Source organism: Alligator sinensis, unplaced genomic scaffold (assembly GCF_000455745.1).
Source record: "Alligator sinensis unplaced genomic scaffold, ASM45574v1 scaffold498_1, whole genome shotgun sequence".
In the NCBI taxonomy this organism is placed as follows: domain Eukaryota; kingdom Metazoa; phylum Chordata; order Crocodylia; family Alligatoridae; genus Alligator; species Alligator sinensis.
In genome coordinates this window covers 657,868-678,104 of record NW_005842469.1, presented here as the reverse complement: position 1 = coordinate 678,104, position 20,237 = coordinate 657,868, and the positions used below count along the sequence as shown (strand labels likewise).

Genomic DNA, 20,237 nt, shown 5'->3' with positions numbered 1-20,237 from the left:
AGGAATGCCCTTCCTTTTAGTTGCAAAGCTAACTACACTGCACACAAGTTATGGTCACCTTGCATATCACTGGTGAAAATGATTTACTTTGTTTTCTCACATATGGCACACTCCATATTATAATGTCTTTTTTGAGCAACAGCTTGAAGAAGAAAATTCTTATAATGTATTATGGGTAAATGACCAAGTAGCAGCAACTAGGGAATAAAGCTTGTTCCTGAGCTTGCTTCTAGTACTGCACTGTGGATGGGGCCTGTGCACTGACCCTATATACTGACGCAATCCAGTGCACCAGGTCTGTGGCTGTGTTCTCGATCTAGGGCTATGCACCTGATCCAGGTGCGGACTGACCTTGTGCACTGGCTGAATCCAACATGGGAGGCCATGTTATCCAGCTAGGGAGCTCCTCCCATGAACCCATAATTTGGCAGCATGGTGGTGGGGGTGGGGGTTATGTTAATTGCTGTAGGTTCCAGAGCCGTGCTGCTGCTTCTCCCCCGCTGCCAAATTTCCAGATCTTTAAGGATCTGTTTCTTCGTATAATGCACATATAAATTTCCCCTGGCTGCTTTTGGGGAAAAAGGTGTGTGCTTTATGTGAGAAAATATGGTATGTCGTGAAATTGAAGTTACTTACAGTCATTTACACTACATAAAAGAATCTTGCTATGTTTTAAATTTAAGCGCTTAAGTATTTAGGTAGTAATAAAATTGTCATAATTAGACTATCCTTTTCTTTTTTTGTTTTTGTTTTGTTTTTTTTTTGCCTCATTTTGGACAGTTGTACACTGTATCCCACCTTTGAACACTGGCAAATGAGGCATGAATAATGTTAGTCTTCCCTCTACTTCTAGCACCATGATTTCTGTGTAGGGTTAGGAGAGAGCAAACTTTAGTTTTTAGTTCCTGATGTACTCTGCATTATGTGTGTTTTTCTCTTTCTGCATAGATGAAAAACCCAGACAGTTCCCTGAACATGAAGAAACAGCTGAGATGATGGCAGCCAGGATTGACAGAGATGTTGTAAGTGAGAAAATACATGCAGTATCGATCAGTCTTCTAGATCAGTGGTTCTCAATATTTTTTTGTACCAGGACCCATTTGTAAACATCAATGGCCAGTCCTGACCCAGTGCCTCCGCCCCCAGGTCTCATCCCCCAGTGTGTGGGGCAGGGGGAATGTGTTTGGGGTATGGGGGGTCCCAAGTAGCCCCTTGCAGGCTGGAACTTTGCCAGTCTGCAAGGGAAAAGCCATGGTTTCCCACATTTTTCTCCTTTAAAGAAGAATCCATTTTTAAAGTTTGTTGATCCATATTTAAAGTTTGTTCATGACCCTTTCATATAGTCTTGCGACCCACTTTTTGGGTCACAACCCACAGGTTAAGAAACACTCTTCTAAATTGTTGCTTCATGAACAGAAAGAGACTTTTTTTCCATAAATGAACTTCATTTCAGAAGGAAAAATTTCCAACCATGCCAGATTGTACTACAATAGATTTTCAAGGAGCTGAAATGAGATCTGAGATGAGATAACTAAAATCAGATTCAGTTCTGGAAAGCTAGAAACTTAGATATGAGAAACAAATGCACTTAAGCTTTGCTTCAAGAAGGTGCTGAAGAGTATGCTTACATCCCCTTAAACTTTATGGGGCTTAAATCTGTTTAAAGTGCAGCAGAATTGAGTTGGACCTAAGCATGTACTTAAGTATGTTCTTGAATTGCCGCACATACCTGTGCTCTACTTAGCCTGTTCTTCCCTTCCACTTTATGCATAAGAGTTACCATATTTACTTGAAAAAAAAAGTTTTTTTCCACAATCAGCTTGGGAGGTAAAAGCCCCTCATCTTATATTTGCATACCAGCAAACCCCCTCATTAAATATGTTGCCTGTTATTAAACTGCTGCTAGAAGGAGCATGTGCTCAGTCATAGAAACCAGCTAGGAACTTGATTGTGTGTAGCTTATGCTGAGCATGCCCATATTACACCTGTCCTGTATTAGGTAAATACACTGATAGGAACCTTTTTGGTCCTTAGAAAAAAGCAGGCAAGTGTTCCTTTCACAGGGAAATAGCACTGGGCCTGGAGGTACTGGCAATACCAGGCTGGCACCAGGAGAGCAGAGCCAGCCCTGACACCCTTCCCTTGGTGACAAAAGTGCTACATTTGATCATACCCAAAAACACTGAGATGTTGATGGGGCACTTTTTAGGAAAAATGTTTATGTCCCAGGTCAAATTAGCCAGATCAGGTCCAAATCCATTTGACTAATTCGGAAACCATATGTGGCACTGCTACTAGCAAATATCCTCCACCCTAGCATGGGGCTTCAGATGCTTCCAAATCATTTGGAAAGCATGCTACATTCAGGCCCGAGCCTGGAGACTTAGGATTTGGATGCCCCTGAGTTTTGCTTGCTCTCAGTAGTATGGCCACAAGAGCAAGCTAGGGAGGAATCTCCCATTTCCATAAAGTTGGTATGTAGCTGAGATCCTCTTGCTGGAAACTGGCCAGCGAGAAGCTAAGCATGAGGCTCTTGTAGGGAGTCCTGTCTATAAGCTGACAAAGGTGCACCCTGCACTACACAGTGCTATTTTAATTGCATTACCTTCCCCTACCACCATCATGGTCATGGTATTTCCCCTGCCAAGTAATTATGGGGTATCCTTTACAAGGACAGGTCTGTGCAGTCTATCTGGATAAGACACAGTGCTCATTGTGCCCAGCCCCCCTGAGCATTGACTCTTTTTCAAGTCATGGTGAACCACTATATCAAATACATTTCAACTTCCTCTTCATTCCCACAGTTCAGCAGTGCCTTTCTTTCCCATTTCCAATTATTCCTGTTTCCCCACCAGCCTTAAATATCTGGCAAACATCACCAAGCTCCTGTCTCTCAGCCTGTCGCATATGATTCATATGGCCCTTCCATCTTGAGGTGGAAATGGACCAGGCAGCCCTGGCCCTCATCTGCATATAAATGTTTGGAGGGTCTCGGGACTTGTGATGAGAACACCTGGTTCCCGTCATTGGGGGGGTGGGGATTAGCACATGGATCCTTTGTTGAATACACACACATACAGAGCAGTGTTGAGATGTGGGATCACCATGGCATGACCTATTATGGGCTCTGCTGGGGTCCAGCCCAATGAACTATACCGTAAGTCATGAGACTTTTGGCTTTGGACTAATATCATGCATGGTTTGTATTATGTATAAGTAGGTACAAGAATGCTACTCAAAAGCTTGTTTATGGGATACCTATGCTAAAAACTGCAGCAGTTTTCAACGAGTTAAAATCCATCAATGCTGAACCAACTAAGTCTATGGGTACCTATAGTAATTTGCACTCTGTGGGAATGTTTATTTCAAAGTCAGTGGTTTTCTTGGTCCTTTGCATTTCAGATTTTCAAAGGGTAAGATAGTGGTGGATTGGGGGAAAAGAGGGAACTGCTGCCCTCCCCTCTGTCCCTTTCTCCCCTCTTACTGTCACGTACAGCTCACTACCATGTTGTGCTCAGAGAGGGAACAGCCTATGCAGGGCTTAATAGTAAAATGGGGCAGGAAGACTGCAGGGGGAAGATGTTGTGGGGGGTAGCAGAGGGCAAGCCACCTGACCCCCACCCCCTATTTTCCCTGCTGTAGCAGTCAGAGGGGGACCAATTCAAAACAGCCCTCTGATAATTAAATTCTACACCTGAAAAATTATAACAAATGTATATATCTTCCTTATACAGAATCTAATTACTGGGGGATTTTCATATATTCAACGTCATCTTATAGTCAAGTACATATGGTATTTAAGTTGGTCAAGGAATCTTCCATATATAGCAAAATGAAGTATGCTATTTAGTAAAATAGCAGTTTTAGTATATTACATCAAAGTGAATATTAAAGTATGCCATGTAAGAAAATGGCTCAATTGTAGATCCCTGGTTAGACTAGATGGTCTTTTTGAACTCCCTTCCAGCCCTACTTCTCTATGAGTAGCATAGAAAAAATTATGCTTTAACAACATTTTTTTCATGTACTCTGTGGGAAAATACATTATGTGAATTAGAGCTAATGGAAGCCAAAATGTAATACTTGCCTAGAACAGCTTTTAATGATCGTGACTTTTTCAAATGGATATTTAAACTTCAGAAATAAACAAATGTCAGTTTTATAAATGTCAGACTTAAAATGAACCTAAATATACAGAACTTTTTGCAACTGATGGTGAATGTAGGAAACTACAAATTTACTGATTTTTGTTTTAATGACTAACGGTGCTATTTAAGATAGGGAGAGTGATTGTTTTCTTACTTTTCTATAGCAAATTCTGAACCATATTTTGGATGACATTGAATATTTTGTTACTAAACTTCAAAAAGCTGCTGAGGCATTTTCTGAGCTTTCAAAGAGAAAGAAAACCAAAAAAAATAAAAAGAAAGGACCTGGAGGTAAGAACTACTCCCCCTTCCATACCCCTAGAGTTTATTATGATTAGGATTTTTTCCCCCTCTAAAACCATGTATGTACCTAGGAAATGTGTGTGTAGGGAGGAGTTTCTTGGGGCGGGGGGTCTTATTTACATTTTTATGGTTGCAATTTCAATTTCATTAAACAAATGATTTTATTTTCCTTTAAGTCTGGATATACAGTAAGAATAAAAACTTGTTCTAGTCTTTCAGCCCTTACTCATGTAAGCAATTCCCCTTGAAGTCCCATTCTTCAAGTCAATGTGGAATACTGATGCGAGTAAAGGCTTCAGACTAGAACCCATAGCAATAACTGTAAGTGTGCTAGATTACTCTAACCAATGCATTTTTCATTTTGTTCACTAGAGGGGGTTCTCACTCTCCGTGCAAAACCGCCACCTCCAGATGAATTTGTTGATTGTTTTCAGAAATTCAAGCATGGCTTTAACCTTCTTGTAAGTACTTGCCACCAGCTACAGCTCCATAGGGTAGGCAGGAGCAGCATTTCCTAGCTTCTCTGGATTTTCTTAGCTTCTCAGACAGTGTGTTATTTTTCTTTCTCAGCTACCTTAAATTTGACTGAGGGCACCTTGTCATGTCAGTTTTGCCCCTAGCACCACAAACCACCACCCATCCCTAGTTGCTAGAATGTTTTTGTTGTTGTTTGGGGCGGGGGTTAATATGAAACAAGGAACAGATGGGTAGCAAGCCTGGTGTAGCATCTTTGCTAGAGCATTAGTCTTCTGGGGTGTGTCAGCATGGTCGGGCATGAAACATTCCCTTGCCCCCTCTCATTCTCACTCCATCTGTGAAAAATGCTTTAAAAATGTACTGTAGCCTCTATTAAAATGGCATTGGTCATGTACCAACAAGTATGTTGAAGACTGAGAGCGATGCTGAGTTCACCTGGGCCAGATTGCATTTCTTGAACCATTTGTACACAGAGCAGGAACAAGTGGTTGGTACTCAATCTCATGGTTAGAGGGGCCGGAGACATGCCTCTGTGATAAATCCATATTGTTCCTACTTCATGTTCCAATCCAGTCAAGTTGACTTAAACAGATTTGGAAGTAGCTGAGCTGGTCCTTGGGTGATCTGGGCTCCAAAGTCCCTATCTACAGAGGAGCCAGGAATGACCCAAGTGGCATTTGGCTCCTTTCATCTGTGTCCAAAATTGCAATGCCAATCTATAGATCCTAGAGCAGCAAAGATTTGACTGGGCTGTCTCCTGACTGGTGGATGATGTGTGTGGATTTTTTATTTAAAAAAAAAAAAAAATACAGAAAAAGGATGTTTCAAGAGTTTTACTAGCACAAGTAGAATTTTAATTGTAAAATGATTTCCTGAGAGGTTTGTTAGGGAAAAGCTCAGCTCACTCTTGCACGTGTGCCAGTCTCACTATTAATACTCTCTATTTAGTATTTCAGTTGTGCCTGTCAGATTCTGTACTCATTGCCACTGCAAAGTACACTGAATAATACTTGTCAAGTATGCCATGAAAATGCACACAAAACGTATTAGCTTTAAAATACTCTAGCCCGTGGATTGCTCTTGCCCTGTGCATCACCAGCCATTGGCACCTGGTGGTACTAAGTAACATACTGGCTGCTGGGGTCTGTGTGGGGGGGGGTGTGTTCTGGGGGCGGGGGGTGTGATGTACTCTACAAGATATTTGTAAAGGTTGGGAATTTAGGGAAAGTTGCCGTATGTCATGTTCTTCATGTACTTGAAATTGCAGTTAATTCAGGCAAGTGCCATAGCCTCTGTTTTGCAGATCAGACTGGACATTTACAATAGTGTTTTCTGATCCTAAACTCTTAAATCATAGACACTCTCTTGTGGAGAAAATCAAGTCTTCTCCATCTTGATGCTCTTGCACCTAAGAGCACATGGTTGAACAGTGTGGTGCTCCATGTTTTAGATTTCTTAACCCTTTCTTCTCTGGCCTCCTGCATTTAAGAGCCTTTCCTCAAGCACATAACGAGCATTTACACAAGCCTCACCTCATCTTTGGAGGAACTACCACTACTGTGGTAATTAGTGCAACATTTTATGGGTTGTTTATGTGACATCTCCTTTCCAAGGGGTAACTGGGAGATAGGTTCAACAACTCTGTCCCAGTTTTTGTCACCCCATACATATAATAAACGCAATAAAATGCAAAATATAACATGCATTTTAATTCCATAGCTAAAATATCTTCCCTTTGACGGGTGATTTTGCTAAGCACCACTTAACTGTCATTAAAGTTATCAATTTGTTTTCTTTTTCCTCCCTCAGGCCAAATTGAAATCCCACATCCAGAACCCTAGTGCACCTGAATTGGTTCATTTTCTGTTTACACCATTAAATATGGTAAGGTTTTATGATTTTTTGAACGTGTCCATCAGGCTTGCTTCATTTAAATGCTCTGGAACATTTAAAAATGTAATGAGATTAAAAATGGGTTAGCGGGGACAGAGTAAGGAAAAATTACTAGTGTAGTTAATTTTTTGGATCAGGATCTATTTAGAAAATAAGCATGTTAAGAATATAAGGAATGCCATGTTGGGCCAGGCCATAGGTCCATGTAACTCAGTATCCAGTATCTCTTAGTATCAGAGACAGGCAGCTCAGAGGGAGCATATTTATGCAGGGCCTATCCAAGCTGATCTCTCCCCACCGTTCTTCAAAGCTTTCATCACTCAAAGACCTAGCAAGTTAGGGCTGTGCGAAGCTTCGGTTGCTGATTCAATTCGGTGGACTTTCGGCCCAACTCGGTGGCCAAATTTCCGAATCCAAATTGAATCAAGAGACCCTTTAATCTCTCCAAATCGAATCGGAACCCTCCAAATTGATTTGGAAAGATTCAACTATTCAGACGTAGACACAGCTTTAAATGTTTTTTCTAAATACCTCTGGGTAGCAGATGGCTCATGAATGCTGAGATGCTGGGGCAGATGGAGTGTCCCATAGGAGTGTGGAGGGTCCCCAGTGCATTCAGCAGCAGATCCAGAAGTTGACCAGAAGCACTTCTGGTCCACTTCCAGGTCCGCCAGGGGATGTGCTGCCCCCTACCTCTCGTGTGTCCCCAGCTCGCCAACTGATACCTCCTCGGTCTGGGGGCACCAGGGGTCCCCCTGTGGTCGATCACAGAGCCAGGGCAGTGAGGGGGTGACCCCCCCAGCATAGTCCTCGGCAAACCTGGAAGTACTTCTGGTCCACTTCCAGGTTTGCTGCCGAGCACGTGGGGGACCACCCCCACCTGTGCTCCTGTGGGATGCTCCATCTGCCCCAGCATCGCAGCATTCATGAGTCACACCTGGCACCTCGAGGTATGTAGAAAAACATTTAAAACTGTCTATGGCCGAATTGCTGATTCTCCAAATCAGCATTGAATCTTCAGATTCAACCGAATCGACAAAATCAACCAAATCAACGAATTGAATCACTATCCCCAATTCACACCTAATCCTAATAGAATACAGCCCATTTTGCACACCCCTACTAGCAAGTCCTAATTTAGAAAATTCACCCCGAATTATCAGTATATTAGTCTTTTATAGCAAGATGTTTTTAATTAACCCTAGTTTTAAAATGTATGGACAAATTCAAATTTTGCCTATACTTACATTTTTCCTTAATAAGAAAAATGAGTACAAAGCTACTGCCTTCCATTTAAACACTCTGGAAAGAGATTTAAATACATATTCACCGTAAGGAGATCCAGACAGTATTTTTATTAGTTAAATGCAATTTGATCACAGGAATATAAACCATCCCATGCCACATCTAAAATGGGGGGAAAAAACAAAACAAACAACATTTGAAGAATTACGGGCAAAAGTGTATTCACATGTTGAGGGCAACGATAAGGTTGCCAGCAGCAACAGGTTACAGCTGATCCTCAGGACACCAGCTTCATTAGGATTCTATCAAATGCAGTAATGTTAGCACCTCACTGGTATTTTTATCATGTGGCCTTCTAGAAGAAGAGTATACATTTTTTTTAGGGTTTGAGGTTTTGTTTTTTACTTTTTAAAGTAAGGGCATGTTCTTTTAAAAAGATGTCTGCTCCAGACCTACTCTCTAACACTTCTGTACAAAATCCTTGTAGTCTCAACCTTTCTTTAAGTTTCACTTAACATCTATTGAGCACGGGTATTTAAATCCATTGATTTTTTTTTTTTTTTTTTTTTTAATTGAATAAATAGTACTTTAAAATTGTCTTGATGTAGGTGGTACAAGCAACTGGAGGTCCAGAACTTGCTGGTACAGTACTCAGCCCCCTCCTAACAAAGGATACCATAGATTTTTTGTGTTTTACTGTGAACAGTGAGGAAGGGCAATTGTGGATGTCATTGGGTGATGCATGGACCAAAGCCAGGTAAGAAAATCTCTTTGCATATTTTAGAGATGATTTTTGACAATGTAATATCAGGTCACTAAAAATATCTCTGCACTCACCAGATGGTTCATGCTAAAGTAAACTCTGTGTAAGTAATGTAAATTTTGGCTCTCTTTGAGCCTGATCTAACTTCTTCAGAAGTCAGTGTCAAGGCTTTCTTTGATTTCAGTGGACATCAGGCCAGCCTTTGAGGAGTTGGGAGGTAGTGTTTAGAAATGAAAGCAGTTCCAAGTGTGGCTTTTTATTTTGCCTGTGATATCAAAAGGGCAAACTTAACTACATAATCTTTCACCCACCATCTTTCCAAATGGCCCTTTCCATTCCCTTCCCAATCTCCCCCTCCATTTCCATTGTCATTTGGTCATCAACCAGCTGGACTCAATTAACAGTCTATTTTAAGGGAAGTGCATTATTTAGTAACAAAATAATGACAACATTATTATAAAGAGAATTACAAACAGATTTCTACTTTAAACTTCCAAAATTATTTAAAGTCAGCAGGCTTACAACAATTATTGATGTCTCCAAAACGTCTTTTAAGAAAAATATTTTTATTTAAGCAATGGTGTTTAATTTAACAACTGGATGATGTTAAGTGTATATGCATAAGGGAATCCACACTTTTAATGTAATGGATTCATCAGTGTCTGCAGTTAGAACATAGCAAATATTTGCCCTCTTCATACATTATGCTTTTGGCTGTTTTTTTACACACACGCACACACAAAAGATGTCTGGGATTCTTATAGGCTTTGAAGGCTAATAACAGGGCATCTGAAAAAAATTAAAATCAATACAGTGTTTCTTAACCACGTGGTTCTTGGAGTTGGGTTACTTCAGATGATGATAATCTGCAGTGGCAGGAACATCTGTGACTAAGTCATCCTAGCCAAGTGTCCACCCTGCTCTTGAAAATTTCCAGGGATGGAGATTTCGTCACTTCTGTAGGTAGCCTGTTCCAATGCTTGGCCACCCTCATGGTCAGAAAGTTCTTCCTAATCTCCAAACATCCCTATCTATTTCAGCCTTTCCAAATAAGTCATGCTTCCTCAGCTTCTATTCATTTTTCTCATTCTCTGCTGGACTCTTTCCAATCTGTCCATAACCTTCTTGAAGTGTGGGGCCCAAAACTGGACACAATACTGCAGGTGCTGAACAGAGTGGAAGAATTGCTTCCCTTTATTTGCTTGTGATACTTCTGTTAATACAACCCATCGTGCTGTTGGCTTTTTGGAAACAAGAACACGCTGTTGGCTCATATTCAGCTTACGACCCATGGTAACCTCCAGGTCCTTGTCTTCTGTACTATAACCTAGCGAATCATTCTCTAGTCTGCATTTGTGCATGCAGTTATTCTGTGCCAAGTGCAGGACTTTGCATTTGTCCTTGTTGAATTTCGTCTGATTGATTTTTTGGCCCATTCTTCCAGTTTATCCCTGTAATTCTGGATCCTAGCCCTACCTTCAAGAGTGTCTGCAACTCCAACAAATTTGATGTCATCTGCAAATTTGATAGGTATGCACTCAGTCTAATTGTCTAAATCATTAATGAAGATGTTAAATATTGGACCAAGGACAGACCCCTAGGGAACCAATTGATAACTCCACCCAACTAGACATTGAGCTATTGATGTCTTGTTGAGCATAATGATCCAGTAAATTTTTGTGTTCACCTTACTGTATTAATCTAACCTGCATTTCTTTAAAGTCAAGGGATATTGCATCTACTGTCTCCCACCCACACACCTACCTCCTCCCCACATGCACACACCCATCCAGGGAGCCTGAAACCTTATTGGTGAAGAAAATCGGGTTGATCAGCTTAGTTAGGCATGACTTGCTCTTGGTAAATCCATGCTGTCTGTTCCTTATTACCTTGTTCTCCTCTAGGTGATGCCTACTGTGACATCCCCCTGCTGCTCTCCCCCTGACTTTTACCCAGACACTTTCAACATGTCTACCCCCATCACTTTGTACTGTATCCTAGAATACATATGTATTTCCTTTGTATATAAGGCAATACCACCTCTTTCCCCCCCTACCTGTCCTTCCTAAACAAGTTATTACTATTCATGACAGTACTCCAATCCTGTGAACTATCCTACTACATCTCCATAATCCCAATTACATACTTCCTCTATTATACTAGGACCTCCAATTCTTTCTGTTTGCTCCCCATCTCTCTTATTAGAATAATAGAATCACAGAAAATGAGGGTCGGAAGGGACCTCAGGAGGTCATTTAGTCCACCCCCTGCTCAAAGCAGGACCATCCCCAACTAGATCATCCCAGCCAAAGCTTTATCTAGTCATGCCTAAAAACCTCCAAGGATTCCATCACCTCCCTAGGTAACACATTCCAGTGCTTCACCACCCTCCTAGTGAGAGTTTTTTTCCTAATATCCAACCCAAACCTCCTTTGCTGCCCCTGGAGACCATTGTTCCTTGTTCTGTCATCTGCCACCACTGAGAACAGTCTAGCTCCATCCTCTTTGTAACAGCCTTAAAGGCTGCTATCAAATCCCCCCTTTTAGTATATGAACATTTCAGGCATGAAACTGATTGTCCTGTTTTCTCTCTGAGAATGCTGATAAGGCTTCCCCTATTACCTCCCCATATTAAGTTTTGGGTTTTTTTATCCATGAAATATATTAGGATTTGGTTCAGAGATGTCATACATTTTGAATGTATTCATCCACCCACTCAGATCAAATCATAAACTAAGCCTCAACCTATTATGTGCTTTCAAACAATACATTCAAGTATATTTTTTTATTTAAATCTGAAGTCCACAGAGGAAATGCTGAACAGCCATAGGCTTTTGTCACTTCAAAGATCCTTGTACTCCCTCTTATTCCTGAACAAAACCCTCATTAGGGTCAAAAATGTACCAGCCCATGCTTCCTTTGGCTCTTTTACTGAGACTGATAATTGATAATCTTCAGTTATTACTGACCTTGGCTGTGATCCAGCAGAGGCATCTGATTTTGTAGACTCATATGGGGAGTACCCTTTTGCAGTGTTAGAACCCTGTGTTGGAATTGAAGGCATGACCTAAAAATAAGAGGCATTTTTATTCTGTGTTGATTCCCCTGACCCATCCAATCCTCTCTGAAAAAATAATGGTTTATTCCAAAAAGTAGTATGCATCAGTCATTTGGAAGGTTTGAACCCTTAAAGTAATGGTGTGACTAACTACATATTCTCTTGTTTTTCTGCTGGTGACATGGTTCTGTGCTGTGCAACTTAGCTATATTTTGTCACGAAACAACATGAAGATCATTAATAACCTAGGGATTGCTGAGCTTGCTTATAACTTAACATCAACATGTTGGTGCTTGAGTAAATGCTGGCTGCTTCTACGCTGGTTTGATAGCATTTGTCACCTTGATTTGTTTTTAACAATACCCACAATAAGTAATGTTAAAAGAAACTATAAAGTGTATTCTGAGGTCTGTTTGTCCTTTGAGGAGGCAATAATTCATGCTGCAGGGCAATGTTTTATGTACAGTATATAGGCCCAGCAGACCATGAAAAACTTCTTCAGATACAGTGAGTTCAGATGATGAATACCAATGGATCTCTAAGGAATAACACAGTACTTTCAGAAATGCAGTCTGTGTTAGAAAATTCAGTTCAGCAAATTTAGTGATTACATTGACTCCTGTGAGGCTTTTTGTTCTTTTGTGTGACAAAAGCAATTCATCCTCTAGTCTAGCTTTCACCTTCATAGCTTTAGGCCCTTGTTATACCTTACACTGTGAGCTGTGCAAATGTTGTTAGTGCTAGCCTGGAGTTTAGAGCAGTCAGTCTAGAAACCCTCTGTCCCTGACCTGCACAGCTGTGACTTGCCACTAGAGGTCTGGTAAGCAGGGACAGGACTAGGAGCTGTATGTGTGGCTATGAGTTGCTAAAGGGCTATGGGCGGGTATGTGAAAGATCCTGGGATACTGGAGGACTTTAGCTTGGGCAGCATATCTGTGGGGAGTGGCCATGCCTTAATGAAACGAGCTGGGTAGTGCAGCTCTGAGATAATCCTTCCCTACAGTGGTGTAACTTTAAGCCACATAACAAGTGCTTAAAATCACTTTAAGGCGTTAACATGCAGAAAATCCAGGGCTCAAGAGCTCCAGGAGCTGCCCCAAATTACTGTGTAACAAAGCTCTTAGATAAATAGTCAGTGCTTCCAGCCTTCATGTCTACTTTTTAAACCACATTTTACAGCCTGCTGCTGCTCTGAAGCCTGTCCATGCTAACCCAGCAGAGAGGGCTGGAATTCTAGGTGTTCGGGGGAAATACTTAGCATTATTCACCCCTGAATAATTATAACCCAGGCTTCTTTGTCACCCATCTTCTGCATTGCATAAGAAATGTATATCTCTCTGAGCTGACCGGGCCAGGAGCAGCTTCTTTATATTCCAGAAAGAAGCACAGCAATCCTCAGTAAATAATGTTTTCTGTAACTGTCTGGCTCTTGATACATGACTCTGCCTTTTTTACAGAGTGGACTGGCCCAAAGATCATTTTATTCCACCTTATATTCCACGCTTCAGAAATGGTTGGGAGCCTCCTTTGCTGAGCTTTATGGGAGCTCCCAAGGAACAAGAACTGAATCAGTTGGCTGAGTCTGTGGCAAATGTTGCAGAGCAGCAGCGCAAACAAGAAATGAAAAGATTGTCAACTGAGGTAGGTTAATTGCTAACATGTTTTGTAAGGTGGGGGATAAGGGGCCAAGAGTATAGCTTTCAAATGGGACCACCAAAGGTGATACTAGATTCTGCTGTCAACCACACCAGTAAAAACTGGTTAGAACTCTATTGACATTATGTGTGTTTCTCTAAGTACAAGTCTGGTTCATGCAAGAATAAAAAGAAAATAAAGGTACTCATTCTGCTCCCACTGAACTGAACTCATAGGGTACAGGTTTTCCATAGATTAAAATTGGAGAGTTGATTCTGGTCCCTGAGGATCCAGTTTTATCCTCTGCATACAACATGTTTTCAAAGACCATATATTATTAGATTGAATACATGTGTATTAAGTAAAATCTAGATCAATATTTTTATGCAATTTTGTAAAAGAGATTTTTTGAAATGCTTGGATTTATATGGCTTGTGTGACAAAAAGCAACTATAATCAGTTTTATTTATTGTTTCTCAATTCAACGTGCCCCTTTATATCTCGAGATGCTTTCACCATATTTCAAAGCAAACACACAATACAGTTCAATTCAGTTCAAAGCAGAGAGACAGGAGGAACCTGCTTGTGAAGGACAGGCCTGCTTATTTGCCTATTAGAGTCATTCTGGTTGAGCTAACTCTCAACATTTATCTCCTTCAGACTCCTAAAACACAAATGGTCACATGGAAAAGAATATCAAATCTGAGCTCTGCTGGATGCAGGCTGGAAATATATTCCAGATCACTGCACTTCAAGGGAAAATCCCCTATCCTCATACCTTTACTGAGTCTGCACACATACTTGTGGGGGGCGCGTGTCCGCATGTTAATTAAAGCAGTTCTCAGGAGCCGCTCTAATTAAAACACCAGCAGCATCTCGTGTATTCAGTGTCCCATATTTCAAAATGGTGGTGGGGACACTGTAACTAAAGCTTGTTTGACAAACTTTACTTTAAGCGCTCCTGCCACCATTTCAAAATACATGGATACTGAATACAGAAGATGCTGCAGCATGCTGGACCACTTTCATTAGAACGCTTCAGCAGCCTCTTTTTTTTTTAAATCAAAAGTCTCTTCCAACACGTTCTAATCAGAGTGCATTGGAGCACGTGTAAAAGTACCCTTAGTATCTAAAATAGAGTTGATTGGAAGGCGTACGTTATTTCCTGTGAGAGGTTTTGAACGAAATGATTTTTTTTTCATAAAAAAGAAATAGATTTTTCAACTGAAAAAAAAAATTGAACATTTTTTTTTTTACTATATATTTTTTTTAAATCTATTATTTACATGGTAAAAACTTTCTGACTAGTTCTGGTTTAAGCCAAGGAGGGACTGTAGCCTGAATACCTCTTTTAATATCAGCTGTGACTGGGAGAAAGCTAACCATTGTATACAGCTCCTAACAGTATCATAGAAAGCTAGGGTTGAAAGAGACCTCAGGAAGTCATCTAGTCCAACCCCCTGTTCAAAGCGGGACCATCCCCAACTAGATCATTCCAGCTAAAGCTTTGTCTAGCCACATTTTGAAAACCTCCAAAGATGGAGCTTCCACCACCTCTCTGGGTAACCTGTTCCAGTGTTTTACTACCCTCCTAGTGAGAAAATTCTTTCTAATATCTAACCAAACTTCACTTGCTGCAACTTGAGACCATTGCTCCTTTTTCTGTCATCTACCACCACTGAGAACAGTCTAACTCCATCCTCTTTCGAACGCTCCTTCAGGTAGTTGAAGGTTGCTATTAAATCCCCTCAGTCTTCTCTTCTCTAGACTAAAAAAGCCCAGTTCCCTCAGTCTTTCCTCATAAATTATGTCCCCCAGCCACCAAACCATTTTTGTTGCCCTCCACTAGACTGTCTCCAATTTGTCCACATCCTTTCTGTAGTGGGAGGCCCAAAACTGAACACAGTACTCCAGATGTGGCCTCACCAACGCTGAACAGAGGGTGACCTACTGGCAACACATCTACCAATGCAGCCCGGTATACTGTTAGCCTTCTTGGCAACAAGGGCACACTGCTGGCTCATATTTAGCTTATTGTCCCCTGTAACCCCCAAGGAATTTTCTGCAGAGCTGCTGCCCAGCCAGTCAGTCCCCAGCCTGTACTGGTGCATGGGATTGTTCTGTCCTAAGTGCAGGACTTTGCGTTTTGTCCTTGTTGAACCTCATGAGATTCCTTTTGGCCCTATCCTCCAATTTGTCTAAATCACTCTAAATCCAAGCCCTACCCTCCAGCATATCTACTACTCCCCCCAGCTTGTTGTCATCTGCAAACTTGCTGAGGGTGCACTTTATGCCACCTTCCAGGTTGCTGATGAAGACATTGAACAAAACCAACCCCTGGGGCACTCCTCTTGAGAAGTGCCAACTAGATATTGAGCCATTGATTGCTACTCTCTGAGCCCGATGCTCCAGCCAGTTTTCTATTCACCTTACAGTCCATTCATCCAGTCCATAATTCCTTAGCTTGCCTGTGAGAATATTGTGGGAGACCATATCAAAAGCCTTGCTAAAATCAAGTTATACACCATATCCACTGGTCTCCCCGTAACCAAAGAGCCAGTCATCTCAGCATGGAAGGCAACCAGGTTGATCAGGCATGACTTGCCCCTGGTGAATCCATCACCTCCTTCTCCTCCAAGTGCTTATAAATGGATTCCTTGAGGATCTGCTCCAAGATTTTTCCAGGGGCTGAGGTGAGGCTGACTGGTCTGTAGTTCCCTGGATCCTTTCTTTCCTTTCTTAAATATGGGCACTATGTTTTCCCTTTTCCAATCATCCAGGACCTCTCCTGATCCCCCCCTGAGTTTTCAAAGATGATGGCCAATGGCTCTGTAATCACATCAGCCAACTCCCTCAGTACCCTCGCGTGCATCCCATCTGGCCCCATGGACTTGTACATGTCCAGCTTTTCTAAGTAGTCTCTAAACTGTTCTTTCAGCACTGAGGGCTGCTCACCTCCTCCCCAAACTGGGCTGTAGGTTAAAATCAATCCTTATGCTTCACTTGTCACCCTTAGGCCATCTCTGCAGAAGCCAGAATTATGTTCAGGGGGAAAAAAGTTAATACTACTATATTAGAAATAGAGTGATGGTGATGTTTCCCCCATTTACAAGTTAGCATATCCACAGTTGTTTTAGCAAGAGAGTGTGTACATAAAAAGATCTGGGGGAAGATTTTCAAAACCAGAGCTAATGTAAAAGCACCCAGCTACCATCTGAACAACCTTCCTTTAGTTATCATCTTTTAACAATCTTTATTTGTAAGTTACTCCAATGGTGATTTTTTTTTATGCTGAGGAAGTTTGGGATCATACAGGGAAAGGTGGTCTCCATTCTGAAGTGTATCCGGCTCCTGGTTCTTGATTGAGGCCTGTCCAGTTAGGTTTGGAAAGCTGATTGAAAAGGCTATTTATGTTCACAGGGAGAGCAGAGAAAGAGATAGGGAGGAAGCAGTTTTCCTATCCTTTGACATTTTTCAATTGTCAAAAAATGTTCCTGTTCCACACTAGTATGAAACCAACTGGAATGATTTTTTTTTTTCCATTGTGGAATAGGCAATAGCTTAGTCATTGGGGCAGTCACCTGAAATGTGGGAGACTCAGGGAAAGGAGGTATCCTTAAGGTGAGGTATCCTGAGTGAAGAATTCCAAAGAAAATATCTTCATTCATTCATCTTCATATCCTGAAGGTGAGGTATCCTGAATGAAGACAATATCCTGAACGAAGAAATTATCCTTCATGTTGAATATTACTTGACTTTTTGTCTACAATACTTAACAAGGCATCAAAGGACAAATATACTGACAAAGAAAGTTATTTCGTGTGGTTTTTTTTCCCTTAGTCATTGAGTGAAATTGCATGGGATACTGTCATTTGAAATCTAGTATTTAAAAAAACAAAAACCTAGTTTAAGTCCTATTGCTCTCTGTCTCCCTCACAATTTTTTTGTGCATTTTTAAATGACATTTTTATTTTCTCCTCTTTGAGATTGTGAATAAAACTTTTATCGTCATTTTAGGCATTATTTGTAGTTACAGTAAGTAAAAAAATATATATATTTCTGGTAGAAGTGACTTTTGTGTTGCAATGATTTGATTTTTAAGTCCCTCTAATATTATGCCATTTTGATTGTTAATTGTGTGACTAATTACCAAGAAAAACTAACCAAAGAGTTTGCACCTCTGAGACTCGGCACTCCTAGGTTCTGTTCCTAATTCTGCCACTGATTTTTCTAAATGTCTTGGGAAAATCATTTAAATTAACTTTATTTTGACTTCCCCACCGGGACCGTAGGTACAATGACACCTATCTTAGAGGGGCTGTGAAATCTGATATTTTTGTGAAGTGCTATAAGTCCTTCGATGAAAGCTGCTGTGTGAATGCAAAATGCTAATTGTCTGCATGAAAATGACGGTATAGAAGGTGATACCTGAATGTTGCCCTAATTACCAATTAGTTAGCATGCAAATGGGTTATACATGATAATAGCTAAAGAGAAAATCAGATGGGGGTTGATCAGGAAAATATTTTAATTTTCTTTTGGTATGTCCTTCACATTCTCCTTACTTCAATGCATTCAGTTTCTTTGTGTTGTATCATTTTCACCTAAGAGAGCCAATTAGTAATGAGATTTTGCCTGAGCTCTTTTTTTTTTTTTTTTTTTTTTTTTTTTTTTTTTTTTTTTTTTTTACATGAAATATCAGCAACATTTGCTGACACCATGATCTAGAAACAGGCAGGTACCAGCACAGTACAGCCTAGACCTCTTCCCCTTTGGATTCCATCTTCCCGCAGGGCATCCTTTTCAGAAAAAAATATGACCCAGCATGAAATAATGATATGCCTGTTGCTACCATGGTTACAGTTCCTAACCCCCACTAGAAGGGATTGATCTGATGTCTAGTGGAGGGCATCACAGATTTGAATTCAAGAAAAAAATTCTCACCCCTGAGTTTTAAGATTGTTACATGCAGGGGCTGCACGTGCAGTCTGTTCAGCAATAATTATATCAAAATATAATGGAAATGGGGGGTGGGGAGGAGAAACCACTGACTGAAGCTCGAGAGCCGATGCAATACAAATACATTTATGCGTAAAGTACAGTGGATTACCGTTTCTAGGTTATCTGCTGCTTATATGCTTTAAGGTATAGGGTGCTCAATGTCAAGTTAGGAGGTTTTAAGAACATTGTTTTTTTTAGCACCTTATGTATGCTATATAATTGGTTTCTGATTTGCCTTCACAACCCTTTCTGCCCTCAAGATAGGAAGGTATCATTTAGTATGCCTGCACTCTCTCCTGGGACTGCCACAAACAAATCAGCTTCTGCTCGGCTCTCTCCAAACTCAAGATGTTTGAGGTGTGCCCCCCACCCCCTGCACTGCTGCTTTCCTGCTTTTCAGAGTCAGATACTGAAGGAAGGCTGGAAGCTTCCCAGTGCTTCCTCATTGCCTTATTTCTGGGGTTAGAATGTGCAGAGCAGAAGCAACTGGACAGGACTTTGTCAGCAGAAACATCACAAGTGGACACACATGGTGTCAGCGTAGACATACCTGTTATTGTTGTGTCTCAGTTAAGGAAGGCTTAGGCGTAGGTTAGGTAAATGATTTCCCCTAGGTTGCATACCAAATAAGAATTGGAACAGCGCTTACGTTGTTGGTAGCTTCTGGCCCACAAGTTGCTAGACTCTACCAGTCCTTCAATATCATATGGTAGTGCTTTATGTTCTGCTGATAGTGGGAGGAAAGGAGGCATAGGATGAGTAGCTTTTAAAAGTTTGCATGTAATAATTCTAGGTAACACACCTATTATTGTGATATATGAGTTCCCAATAAATTGTATTTTACTAAGCACGCCTCCTCTTCTATCCTTGTGCTTACTGAATATTACCTTACCCCTTACCTCCCCTGATTCTGGTACTGCTCGGTGTCAAAGTGGGAGAATGGGAAGAATGAGGCTGTCAGAATAATTTTTACACTTTCAAAGTAAGGGATTAATGTTCCTGAGTATCCAAATACATAGAATTTGCATTAGATAATTGTAAGTATAGGTGATCTGATTTAGAGTGTCCACATCCAGAACAAAACCTTAAACCATTTTCCCTACTAAAGCTTTTTAAAGGTATTTGGTCACTGTTGATTATAAAAGTCTGATGCTACAGAGAAATTTGAAGCAATGGCACGAACCTTGATCTAGTGAATTACTGAATTGTCTTACTAAAAATTACCAGCTTCCATATTGCTATGGCAGGATGAGTAAGGATCGAATTTCTTCATCCTTATTTTTCTCATCTTTGTTCATGATTTAAAATGCATGGGCAATTAATGTTTTGTGTCAAAACAACAAACACCTGAGGACCCTATGTGTGATGCTGGTGAGGACCCTGTGCGTCAGAGGACGTTGCTGTAATAAATGAAATACCTACTGTTATCTGTGTAACATTTATCCTGTTTTTTGTTTCTTTGTTTTGTTTTCCAGCATCCCAGTGTGCCAGACTATCCTCCATCTGATGGGTATGCATTCAGTAACACAGTTTACAAAAGAGGGCCTCTGCTGGACCAGGGGGCAGCTGTGGCTGCCTTTAAGCAAACTGTTAGCCGACATGTAGATAGGTAACACTGAATGGGCATTATGTTTAGAGCTGTGGATAACTGTCCCAACTTAATTGCTTTTGAGGTGGAGGTGGCGTTGTTTACTGTTACTTCTAAGTTCACAGT

General features: G+C 40.9%; 1 protein-coding gene across 14 annotated transcripts in view; it reads left to right on the top strand.

The window, feature by feature from the left end:
• Positions 1 to 20,237, top strand: part of EPS8 (epidermal growth factor receptor pathway substrate 8) — a 147,359-nt gene that overhangs the window by 96,880 nt on the left and 30,242 nt on the right. For 11 of the 14 annotated variants that reach the window (XM_025212530.1, XM_025212531.1, XM_025212520.1 and 8 more), the window contains 7 exons: positions 949 to 1,022; positions 4,313 to 4,439; positions 4,824 to 4,912; positions 6,738 to 6,812; positions 8,675 to 8,823; positions 13,345 to 13,528; positions 19,999 to 20,132. In XM_025212530.1, coding sequence (XP_025068315.1) covers positions 949 to 1,022; positions 4,313 to 4,439; positions 4,824 to 4,912; positions 6,738 to 6,812; positions 8,675 to 8,823; positions 13,345 to 13,528; positions 19,999 to 20,132 — 832 coding nt within the window. The remainder of the gene's footprint in view (positions 1 to 948; positions 1,023 to 4,312; positions 4,440 to 4,823; positions 4,913 to 6,737; positions 6,813 to 8,674; positions 8,824 to 13,344; positions 13,529 to 19,998; positions 20,133 to 20,237) is intronic. The other 3 variants (XM_025212529.1, XM_025212527.1, XM_025212532.1) reach the window with 1 other exon arrangement.